Source organism: Hipposideros armiger, unplaced genomic scaffold (genome assembly GCF_001890085.2).
Source record: "Hipposideros armiger isolate ML-2016 unplaced genomic scaffold, ASM189008v1 scaffold_119, whole genome shotgun sequence".
NCBI classification, from domain to species: Eukaryota; Metazoa; Chordata; class Mammalia; order Chiroptera; family Hipposideridae; genus Hipposideros; species Hipposideros armiger.
The window spans coordinates 2,767,215-2,780,304 of NW_017731469.1; the positions used below are offsets into that span (position 1 = coordinate 2,767,215).

Consider the following 13,090-nt stretch of genomic DNA (forward strand, 5'->3'; position numbering starts at 1 on the left):
GCAATGATGGTGCCAACTTGGGCCAGTGAAGCAACGTTCTCCACAACTAGACTGAAGAACAAAACGACAGCAACTTGTCTGTTCCCCTTCCCCCAATTCCCCAGTAAAAAAAAAAAATCAATAGCATACAACTTAGCATTTCATCATACTGACATCATCATTTTGCCATTTTTTTTTATATAGCTATAAACTCGTTGAGGGTACTGGCCTCAAGATTCCCCCTGTATTGTGTCCCCTTGTCCCTGATCTCCTCCTAGCACACGGCTGGGCATACAGCAGGTGCTTAATGAAAAGTAGTTGATTAACAGATACTTTTTTATCAACTTTTTAAATTAAATTTATTAGGGTGACATTAGCTAGTAAAATTATATAGTTTTCAAGTGTACATTTCTATAATGCATCATCTGTATATTGCATTGTGTGTTCACCACCCAGAGTCAGTTCTCCTTCCATCACCATATATTGGATTGTCGGAAAAGTCATGATGTATTCTTTTTATGCTTTTCATTGCAAAAATGCACCATGACTTTTCCGACAACCCAATATTTGACCCTTTTACCCTGTTCTAGTACCCTTTGCCCCCCTTACCCTCTGGTAACCACTAAACTGTTGTCTATGTCTATGAGTTTTTGTTTGTTTGCTTGTTTGTCTTGTTCTTTTGTTGCTCTCAGTTTTATATCCCACATATGAGTGAAGCCATATGGTTCTCAACTTTTTCTGTGTGATTTATTTCACTTAGCATGATAATCTCAAAATCTATCCATGTAGTTGCAAACAGCAGTATTTCATCTTTTCTTATAGCAGAGTAGTATTCCATTGTGTATATATACTACATCTTCTTTATCCAATCACCTATCAAAGGACACTTTGGTTGTTTCCATGTCTTGGCCACCATAAATAAAGCTGCAATGAACATTGGAGCACATATATCTTTACGGTTAAATGTTTTCAGATTTTTTGGGTAGATACCCAGGAAAGGGATTACTGGGTCATGTGGTAATTCTATTCTTATTTTTTAAGGAGACTCCATACTGTTTTCCATGCTGGCTATACCAATTCACAATCTCACCAGCAGTGTATGAGGGTTCCTTTTTCTCCACAGCCTCTCCAGCACTTATTATTATTTGTCTTGTCGGTGATAGCCATTCTTAAAAATAATTGTATTAGGTTCATCTATAAAGACAGCTAGGTCATAATAGGACCTTTTATTCAGTGTTCTACAATTCACTCACCTTTACCAGGACATAATAGCTATAGCTAATTAGATATGCCCTTCGCCTACTGTTAATGATGCCAGAGTTCAGTTTCTTTATAGGTGAATTTTCTCTCTGCTTCATGATTATGGAGTGCATCTCTGACTGAAAAGAAGCCCAAATTATATGAGAGTAAATGAACCATTTCCTCATCTAGAAATACACAACAGAAGGAGTGGTGGCATTTACTTTATCCAAAGGACAACATATAAAAACAAAATTATGACTCCAGCTGCTTACACAAACCTAAACATAAGCCAAATACAGCTAGTGATTCCTTTGGCCTAGTTTGCACTTCTTATCTCTTCATGTCAGTTTTCTGTATAGAAATGATTATTCTTTATCCCCTTGCTAATAGTCTCCAAATCCAGATTCTAAAAAGAGCACTCTAAACTGCATAAACCTCATTAGGTTTCTTTCCTACTGTTTTCTAAAGACCTGAAAATTTTAGGGACTCATCCAGGAAGGGGCTGTCATCACCAATTCCAATTCACAGCTGAGGCAAACTGAAAACAGTGTCCCTAACAGCATTCATACAGGATGAAATGAAGTATGCTTTAACTTTCAGCACAGCAGTGAAAACCTTCTACCTCTTAAGTCCCAGAGGTGTTCAAAAGTCAGGTACTTTCAGCAAGGTTGCAGGATACAAGGTCAATATACAGAAATTGGTTATACTTCTATATACCAGCAATGAACAATTTAAAAAGGATATTAAGGAAACAATTCCATTCACAATAGCATCAGAAAATTAAAATATTTAGAACCTGATTTAACAAAAGAAATGCAAAATGTATACATTTGAAATGTATACATACTCTTGTTGAAAAAAGTGAAGAAGACCTAAACATGTGGAAAGGCATCACATGGTCATGGATCAGAAGACTTAATGTTGTTAAAGATGGCAATACCCCCCAAACTGATCTACAGATTCAATGGAAACTCAAGCAGAACCTCAACTGGATTCTTTGTAGAAATTTGCAAGCTGAGCCTAAACTTCATACAGAGATTCAAAGGACCCAGAATAATGAAACAAATCTTGAAAGAGAAGAACATATTTAGAGGACTCACACTTCCTCATTTCAAAACTTACTAAAAACCTACAGTAATTAAGATAGTCGGCTATTAATATAAGATTAGTGGGATATAATTTAGAGTCCAGAATAAACCCTCACATTTACTTACACTCAACAGATTTTACCCAAAGGTTGCTAAGACAGTTAAGTGGGGAACAATTCAACAAATGGTGCTGTGATGACTGGATATCTACATGCAAAAGAAGTTGGACCCCCTACTCATATTGTATGAGGTACATAAAAATGAACTCAAAATTGATAAAACTATAAATTTCTTAGAATAAAACTTAAGTGTAAATCTTTGTAACCTTGGATTAGGCTGAGCCTTTTTAGATATGACATCAAAATCACAAGCCACATGAGAAAAAAATAGGTTGGACTTTATCAAAATTAAATGTTTGTGCTTCAATTGATACCATCAAGAAAGTGATGACACCTCACAAAATGTGACTCAATATTCACAAGTCATAATTTCTTATAGGACTTGTATCCAGAATGTATATTAAAAACTCTCACAATTCAATAATAAAAAAACAAATAACCCAATTAAAAATGAACAAAGGATGTGAATAAACATTTCTCCAAAGAAGATATACAAACCTCCAATAAGCACGTTGAACGATGCTTTGTAGTCATTAGGGAAATGCAAATCAAACAATTTTAAGATACTACTTCATACCCACTAGGATGGCTATAATTAAAAAGACATACAATAACAAGTATTGGCAGGATGTAGAGAAATTGGAAGCATCCTATATTGCTGGTGGGGTTGTAAAATCGTGCAGCTAATTTTATTTTACTTTTATTATTATTTTCAGGTGTATAAAACAACACAATGATTAAACATTTACACCCCTCACAAAGTTATAACCTCAAGTTTACTACTCATCTGACACTGTACATAGCTATTACAATACCATTGACTATATTCCTTATACTGTACTCTACATTCTATGACTATACATTTTTTAATTATAGTTGACATTCAATATTATTTTACATTAGTTTGAGTTGTACAGCATAGTGGTTAGGCATTTATATAATCTAAAATGCCCATCAATAGATGATTGGATAAAGAAACTGTGGTACATATATACAATGGAGTATTACTCTGCCATAAAAAGAATGAAATCTTACCATTTGTGACAACATGGATGGACTGAGAGGGTTTTATCTTAAGTGAAATAAGTCAGACAGAGAAAGACAAATACCATAGTATCTCATTTATATGTGGAATCTAAAGAACAATAAATGAACAAGCAAAACAGACATAGACTCAAAGATACAGAGAAAAACGGATGGCTGCTAGAAGGGAAGGGGGTTAGGGGGATCATTGAGAAAGGAGAAGGGATTAGAAAGTACAAACTGGTAATTACAAAATAGTCATGGGGATGTGACGTACAGGATGGGGAATATAGTCAATAATGTTGTAAAGACTATGTAGGGTGTCAGATGGGTACTAGACTTATCGGAGGGATCACTTAACAAATTATATAAATGGTGCAGCTACTTTTGAAAATAGTTTGGGAATTCCTCAAAAGTTAAATAGAGTTATCATATGATCCAGAAACTCCACTTCTAGGTATGTACCCAGAAGAATTGAAAACATACGTTCACACACACACAAAAATTCCTGTACATGAATGTTTATAGCAGTATTCTTTATAACCAAAAGATGGGAAAAACTCATATATCCATCAACTGTGGTACATAAAATGTGGTCCATCCTTATAATGAAACATTATTTGGTTATAAAAAAGAATGAAGTACTGATATATGCTTCAACATGGATGAACACTGAAAATATTATTCTGCGTGAAAGAAGCCAGTCGCGAAAGACCACATATTGCATGATTCCATTTTTATGAAATGTTAGAATAAGCAAGTCCATAGAGACTGAAAGTAGTTTGGTGGTTAATAATTGTTAAGGATTGGGGGGCTGCTAAGTGATTAAAGTGTTCTAAAATGGATTGTAGTAATGGTCACCCAACTCTGAATATACTAAGAATCATTAACTGTACACTTCAAATAGCTGAATAATATATATTGTGAATTACATCTCAATAAAGCTGTTATTAAAAATAAACCTCAGACACTGCATGATTTAAGTTGGCAGCATTCTCACACAACCAGCATTTTAGAGCTATAAGCTTCTCTAGATGAACCACTGTCAACTGTGCTGTGGCCTACAGGTGGCAGCAAGAATTGGCATGAGAGAGAAAGAAGGGGTGGCGGCCCCCATGAGTGTGCAAGGAGTTGTGCACAATCCAGTCTATTATCTCTGTGTAGCAGCCATTGGAAGTAGCCCTTACTGAGCAACAGTCTAAAACATGACCTGTCAGGTGGAAAGCTTGGAGAAAAAAAAAGCTAGAAGTACTGCTCTATAGAGCTTCCCCCACGTGGTAAACAAATGATATGGAAAATGCAACTCTTTTTCCTCCTTCAACTAGCAAAGGGGTGTTCACTAAGCACCCTCCTGGCCTCCTCAATCCTACCTGAGTGCAAGGGAATCAACTGAAAGACACTGGGTCTTTTATTTGAAAAGGGTCCAATGCACATATGAGATTTTATAATGCTCTTCAATATGAATACTGGTGATGCCAATTAATACAGGTAACTGTACAGAACTTGAAAAACGATGAGAAAAAAAAACCAGACAGCTTTGTGCTTAGGATGAGGATAACTTACTCTGAATTCAACATCTTAGAACTTGATACAATGCTGGCAGGGGAAGTCTGAGGTAGGATAACTTCTTTTACTATCTCTCTTGGTTTTCAAGTGATTAATTTACTTTAGGTGTCAGCATATAAGCTGAGCCAGATACTTCTAGCAAGCACCCTGACATCACATTAGGTCTTACTTGTGAAAGTGCTATGATGATCTGATCCAGACAGAGCTGTCTCCGAGGGGAGAGGGTCCGGTTATTCTCAGGCTTTGAGAAAAGGTTGCCAAACTATAATTAAATATATGTGTATATATACAGAGGGTGCCAAAAAAAACTATACAAATTTTAGGAAAGGAAAAACTGTATTAAAATTGTAATACTCAATATATACTGGTAACAAAAGATGAACACAAGTCACGTTTGACTTCTGCAATGACAAGAGGTGCTCAAAGTGGTTCCCATCAGCGTCCAGACACTTCTGATGACGGCAAACTACTGCTTGAGCATCGTTGACCAAAGTGTCCAATTGTATACATTGTTTTGGCACCTCCGGTATATATTTCATGGGATGTAAAGTACAGCATAGGGACTATAGTCAATGGTATTGGAATAGCTATGTACGATGTCAGAGGGGTACTAGACTTGGGGGGGGGCTATAAATTTGTGCGGGGTGTAAATGTTTAATCATTATGTTGTTTTGCACACCTGAAACTAGCTTTAAAAACAGCAAAAAAAGAGAGAAAGGGTTGCCAAAATGACCAGTAGACAGAGCGAGACAGAGATCAAGAGAGGCAGAGACAGGAGGTGGCAAAATACCTCATGAAATTGCCAACTCCTTAAGCCCTCTAGTGCAGCTCCCTCAGCAAGTGTTGAATCAGGGTCTATCCTCAAGGTAGACGAGTCCAGCTATTCATTTTGTTATCCCCTCAAATCATGTAGTCTTAAAAGAGAGGTGCTGGGCTTGATCTGATTTGTTACTCTCCAGTTTTAACAAAAAACAATCTTTAGGAGCATGCCACAGGTGTAAGATAAGTATCCTGAAAAGTAGGGAGAAGAATTTATGTTTCAATGTCAAAATCATTAACGATCTGGAAATCAAGGAAATCAGGGACAGGCAACACTTGAGGAAGCAGCAGACAGAGAGAAAATGGTGGGTGTACGGGATGGAGAGAGGTTTCGTACTTCCTCTCTGGCCAACCTCACAAAACTTGATTTTTGTTTGCTTTTGATTTTTCAGAATCATGATTTCAGGTTTGGTTATAAAATAAGTCCCTTGCTAGCCACACACAGCCAGCATTCTGCTCCCTGCTTGAGCAGAGTTCTGCATGAAACTGGTGGTGTCGATGTCACCACAACAATAATAGTAATAGTAATATTATTATTATTAATAATAATAATAATAATAATAATAATAAATTGTCCATGCCCCTAACTCCAACTCACATAATCTCACCAAGAGCAGCCACAGGACAAGAGTCAGGAGGTCAAAGAATTCTTTGTTTTAAATACAAATATGTATACCAGATGTGAAAATAACTACAGAGAGGAAAAACACTTAAAAAAGAAAATTAAATGTGCCAGCAAATTCAATGTATCATGCTAAACTTTACAGCTCAAAGAATGGAAGCCTGATGAGGTAAAATTAGCACTGGCAAGAAAGCACCCCAAAGTGACCCTGCAGCTGGAAGGCTGCGAACTTCTTTGAAAATATCTCTCACTGATGTTAACCTTTGGCCAAGCTGAGAGAGATATTCTGTGGACTAAGGGGGAGCCTTCCATCACTACATCTTGCACATAATTCAAAATGGGGTACCAGCCAGTGTGGCTATTTGGTCCTCAGGTTCTGATTGTCGGTACCCAGACCGAATTCACCAGCTATTTCCTGACCATAGAGAAAGGATGCTTTTTTCCAATATACTGATCCCCAAGGCTTATGGACAGCGTGTCAGTCTGTCTTGATCCCAACGCAAAATTCTGCTTTACAAAACACACAAACTGCTCTGTGAAAGACTGTCCCGCAAAGCTGTTTGATAGCTGAGGAGGGAAAGGAGATGGAAAGAGGAATTAATCAAACGTCTTATTTTGAAATAACTAATAGAGAAATGCAGGATTTGCCAATTTCAAAGCACTACTAAAATACTGGTTATTATAAAGAGCAGAATAAAATACCAAGAGAAAAACTAAAATGGTCTTTTTGCATCTAGATAACTTATCTAAAACCCAACTGTAATTCCAGCACAGGATCCCTGGGCCTTAACTCCTAAAAATAAATATTTTTCATATTATTGCATTGTTTGCTGGTATATAAAGGGCCCTACTTCTGTCAATTGGGACAGTGGTCAATTAACAAAGTTGTAGTCTTGTTTGATCTCTGAAAGAAGACAGCTCCATAAAATATCAGCAGGGTTGCACACAAGCCCCATCACTTTTTATGATTCCTAGTGTTCAAACCACATGGTAAATTAAGGAAAAGCAAAAACAAAAACAAAATCATAAAAGACCACCTTCAGCCTCTTTTCTCTCAGCAGAAATATAGATGCATAAGAACACAGAGTTATTTCAGAAATTACTGAGATTTAAAAATTCCCACCCCTACAATTAACTAATGTGTATGAACACACACGCTATTGAAAATGGAAAGAATCCAAAGTTTATTGAAGGCATCTAGAATTTTAACTGAAAGTTGGCACATAACACATGTAATACAGAGAAGGTGAAAGCTGCGTCTGGCTTTTAAAAATCCCCTGTCTTTCAGCACATTGTGCCCCTACAAAGTGAGGGAAAGAAAGAGAAAGTAAGAAAATATCTGGTTTTAGACTGGGATTGGTTGCATTCTGATGACATTTTCAAAAACCTGACTCAAGTATTTTCTATATCCTAGAAATCAAAATTCTTTGTCAACCCACAAGTCAGGAACACCAGTTTTCCCTTTAACTAGACTCCTATGACCAGGGCAGCAATCACAAACCAGGAAAGAGTAAGTAATCTTGTACTTTCTTCAGGTGCTGCAAAATTCTCTCCAGTTCAGGTCATTAATTTAAGCAGCTCTTTCTAACAGAGACGTTTTTCTATTAAGACCTTGGATAAAATCACCTAGCTTATTGCATGCCTGATAGCAAAAACATTTATGGCTTTCTATAGCCACTTCCTGAAAATTTCGGGTTATGTCTTCGAAGATAGACAACCCGTAACAAATATGTGGAATCATTCCTTTCATCCGTTTTAACTGAGTTAGGTGGAGGGGGCATGCAGAAGAAGGAAGCTTCCAGTGACTGAGTTTAGCATAAGAGTAGGTCAAGAAGCCCTTTGACATCCCCCTACCACAGAAAGGTTCACAATAGAAGAGGGTTCTGCTGATTATCGACAGCCCTGAAAAAAAAATTAACCAAGTTCTTATAAAATTAAAAGACCCTTTATCCTATAGCATAACCACCTGGCAAAAATAACAAAAACAAACCAACCAAAACACTGCAAATTATCTGAAAAAGTCTTTGACCCTTTAAATGAACCCATTGAAAATCCTGTAAGTGGAACCTTAAACACCTAATAGAATGTAAAGCCTGGTAAGAATCTCTTTCTTTAATAGCCCAGAAAATAGTTTATGAAATGCTATCCTCCTCTTTCTTTTCTAACACCGTTGTTATCACCCTTCTAAGAACAGAAGCATCAGTGAAAAGAGGCAAATTGTTGGATTCAAGTCGCCAAAGATGCTAAGGCTAAAAAAGGAATTTCGGAAAAGTCACAGATAAAATAACTACAGAAACACAGAATGATACGCAATTCCATGGGTATATCAGTACCCAGCAGACCTAAGTAAGGAGTTAGTTTACCAGTCAATATTCCCTCCCTCACTGAGATAAACTAATATCTTACTTTGCTGGTGGAACAAATTGTCAACATGGTCTCCAAGGAGCTCAACAACTGCATTAAGGAAGAATTTTTAATAAGCAAGATGAAATTGACCACCACTTTTCTCATTTCTAATTAAAACTTTTGGGCAAGATTATGGCTCATAGGTCCCTAACAGTTCTTACTCAGTTTGTTAAAGGTTACAGCTCAAGTTTTTAAATAGCCTTAAAATGAAGGAATATATTGAAGAGCCTTACTCCTTCCTCCCCAAAGCAGATTTCTGAGCACACTGGAATAGCAGGTAATCCTTTAACATTTATTTTCAAACACTTTTATAAGCCAGGCTCAAGCCTGGTTAAATTCTTCATTTAAAGAACATTCTCCTCTTTAGAGACCTGATGCAAACTTGAAGTAGGGGGCTGTGCTGTTACAATCCACAGAGAAAATAAACACTTTACAAGGAAAAAAAAATGACCCAAGCAGCTACTTCCAACACAGTCAACCTGTGAGGGCAAATCCTGCCCAGTGTTTACTAAGAGAGTTGTCTTTCAGTTTTCCAATACCTTTGCCTGCTCTAATCCTGCCTAGTTGGATTCTCTGTGCTGACCTTCAACCCTAGGACAAGTAAGCAAATGTTGCCAGGAAAAAAACTTCACCCCTTCTCTACACAGCCGGCCCTTAGAACCCAGGGACCCCCTTCGTCCCCTGATCCGGCGCTCCATTTCATTGCTTTGAAGGAGGCGGGCTGAGAAAGGCTTGGGACGCTCTTTTTGCCTCTAACCTGCCAAGACCGACCACAGGCTGGAGGGCAAACTCTAATGCACCCTAAGAGGAGAAACTGCTCATCCTTCTTGTCCAGGCTCACAGATTTGGGGAAGAGGAGGAGAAAAAGTTGTGGAGGGCTCAAGGACTTTATTTCCGAAGGTGGCCCTTGCAACGGGACTTCAGTTTGGAGCCCTTGGGCATGGAGTAGTGCGAGGCAGTGAGGATTTTAGGAGGCTGGGAGTGGAGAGTTGTCAAGGAATCTGAGAGGGCACACACCGGCGCTCAGGACTCCCAGAGGTAGTGATTCTGGCGCCCAGGGGCGTTGGGGGGGAGGTGGGTGGAGCTGTAAGGTCAAATCTTGGGCAGGCCTCAAGTCCTTGTTAGGCTCCTGATTTCGGGAGGCCCTTTCCAGGGGACCTTTCAAGCTCTCCCAGGGGCAGACTGCTCACGCGTGGAGGAGAAGATGTTACCTAGAATGCAGACTGACTCGGCTGAAAGATATTTCTAAAAGGAGAAACTTACCGAATGTCACCATAAGGTCCGGAGTAGGTCTCCATCCAGGGGCCCATCTCGCTTTTGACACAACTGGGACTTGCATATGGCACTCTGTTCACCACGCCACCGGGATACCACACATCAGGCGGGGGAAAGTCGCCGTCCTGCCCCGCCAGCCCTTGAGGTGGCCGAGTGTAGCCATAGGGGGCTACGGCCCCCGCCTCGCCCGCGCTGCCACCAGAGCTACTGCCACAGGGCCCATACATCTGCCCTTCCTCGGCCGTGAAGAGTGTGTGCCAGGAAGAGGAGGCGGCGGCGGCCGCGGGCGAGCCGGAGCTGGGACCCGCCGCACCCCCGCCGTGCAGGCTGCCGAGGTCCCCGTAGCGGCATTGCGCCGCCGTGGCTGCCCAGGCGCTGCCGTAGTCCAGCGGGTTCTCCAGCTTGATGCGGGCGTGAGGATGGGGAGCCGGTGGAGGGGGCAGCGGCCCCGCCAGGGCCAGCGGAAAGTTGTAGTAGTCGCGATTCTGATAAGCCGCTGCCTCTTCCAGTGCTCCAGGCTTGTAGAGAGACAGGGTGGATGGCAGCTCAAGTGTCCCAGAGACGTCTGCTTCACCGCTGCCAGAGCAGCCCAGGCTGTCGCCGTCCAGCCCTTTGGTGTAACCTGCCTTGAAAGGGGAATACTGAGATGTCTCTTCGGTGCCCTTACTTGGGCCATCATCCAGCAAAGAAGCTTTGCATTCGGCCAGCTGGGCGCAGGGAGTGGGACGCACAGTGGGTGGACCTCCCAGGAGCTGAGCATACATGCAGTCCCCCCGAAGCTGTTCGCCCGGACTCAGATGCTCCAAGGACTCCACACCCAAGCCCATGGACACCGACACTGCCTTACACAACTCCTTGGCGCTGTCTGAGATGGTCGAACTGCCCGCTAGGTAACTGTCCTTGGAGGACGTGGGAGCCACAGCGGCCTCCCTCGCTCTCCCACTGCAGCTGCCTTCGGATACCGCCTGCTGCTGCTGCTGCTGCTGCCGCTGCAGGAGTTGCATGGTGCCGGCCTCACTCAGGATGTCTTTAAGATCGGCAGAGCAGCTACTTAATCCCGGGAAAGTGGGGCCCAGCAGGGACAACGTGGATGGGGCAGCTGAGTCATCCTCGTCCAGAGGTGCTGGCGGCGGCGGTAGCCCCTTGCCGGCGGCCGAGGCAGCTCCGGGCTCTGGGAGGCGGCCACTCTCCGTGTGGCCCTCGGGGGCTGAGTGATGTGAAGGCTGCTGTTGGTCCTCCAGGGCCAGAAAGCCTGTGGGGCACCTGCTCTGGCTTTGGGGAGAGCCATCCTCACCCTGCTGCTGCTGCTGCTGTCCGGGACTGGTCTCCTGCTGCTGCTGCTGCTGCTGCTGCTGCAAATGGGCGCCGGGAGGTGCTGCGCTCGCGGCGGCCTCAGGGTGCCGGGGGCCGGGGGTCTGGATCACTTCGCGGACGCTCTGGAACAGGTTCTGGAAAGCTCCTCGATAGGTCTTGGACGGCGGCCGGGGGTACAGCCTCCCCAGCCCTAACTGCACCTCCATCCTTGAGCTTGGCTGACTCTTCCACCTAATTCCTTTATCCCGCTTTCCTTTCTGTTGCCGAGAAGAGTTCAACAGGCTGCGATGCGGTAGTCACTGCAGCTAGCTGCCCACCTGCGGGGCGCTCCTGAGAAAGAAACTTGCAGGAATAACCATACAAGCGCGCTCTGACAGCCTCCAAGCCTGCAGACGAAAACACGCTAGGCTCACAGTCTGTTCCTGAATACTTGGACGGTAGATTCTAAAGATGCTCAAATCTTGAAGAAAAAAAAAGGGGGTGGGGGCTCTCCGCCGTGCAGATTCAGTGTCCACTGAAGCAGGTGCAGTAGGAGCCGGGCTAGTTTTCTTTCTGTGTTTTTTGCTTTTGTTTTGGTTTGAGTGTTTTCTTTTTGCTTGTTTTGGTTTGTTTTTTTTTTGAGGGGTTTTGTTGCTGCTGTTGTTTTTTTTGGCTACTGGAGACCTGATTGCCTTTTCATCCTTTGATCTTTGATCCCACAAACTGGCGGGGCGCACATGCAGGGGAAGGTAGAGAGGGCGTGAGGGGAACCTGGGGACGCAGCTCACGTGCAGCCAGGTCCTGGCTGAGGTGCTGAAGGTACCCCGCGGGCGCCTGGCTCCCCAGATCCGTCTTTGCAACGCGCAGCTGGCTCGCCCACTCGCAGCCAAAGGGAGTTACCTCTCTGCAAACTCGGCCGGCCCGGCTGGGCCGACTGGGGGGCGGGGGTTGTAGAGGGGCAGCAGAGAGGAGCTGGTGGAGGCAGCAGCTGGAGAGGAGACCGGTGGTGGGGTGGGGGGGGGGAAGACAAAGGCAACCGTCAGCCCTACCCTGCACTTTCCTCGCTTCCTCCGAGTCTCTAGCAGCTTTTAAAAACTTCACCGAAGAGGAAAGGAGAGCTTCGGGGCGGCGCCTTCGAAGCCGCTGCGCTGCAAGAGGCGTTGGCTGTCGCCAGAGCCCGGCTGGGGTTGACGCGGTGTGTCCCTTCGGCTCCTGCCCCGCACTGGAGCAGCTAGCTTGGTCGCTTTCCCTCCGTCGCCTCCTCTGCTTCCAGGCTTGCTCCGGACCCTCTGGCTCTCCCAGCACGTTGGCTCCCCAGGATCTCCGAGGGGCGCTGGGAGGTGGAGAGAGCGAATGCAACAGTTTGCGAGTCGGGTCCCGCCCCCGCCAGGCCGGCCTCCACGCCCTCCCACCCCTTTTCTCCCTCCCCTCCCGGTTCCTTTTTTCCCCTCCCCTCCGCGCGTGCAAACGCTGAGTGGCTTTGGAGAAACAAGTGCTGGTGCAGCGTGGGTGAGGGCAGGAGACAACCGCTCTAGCCCAGGAAGACCCCAGCTCCCCGAATACTTCCTGCTTTCCCGGACTAGGTTTTAGGCGGCAGGACAGAAGCTTTAACCGGGAGCTTTATTTGAGGACAGGGTTACCGGAGCTCCCAGAGGCCA

The 13,090-nt window shown here is 43.5% G+C and overlaps 1 protein-coding gene across 1 annotated transcript in view; it reads right to left on the minus strand.

Annotated features, from left to right (window-relative positions):
* Positions 1–12,405, minus strand: part of AR (androgen receptor) — a 192,443-nt gene extending 180,038 nt beyond the window's left edge. The window contains exon 1 of the mRNA XM_019647975.1: positions 10,128–12,405. Coding sequence (XP_019503520.1) covers positions 10,128–11,659 — 1,532 coding nt within the window. The 5' untranslated portion in view covers positions 11,660–12,405. The remainder of the gene's footprint in view (positions 1–10,127) is intronic.
* Between the last annotated feature and the right edge of the window lie 685 nt (positions 12,406–13,090).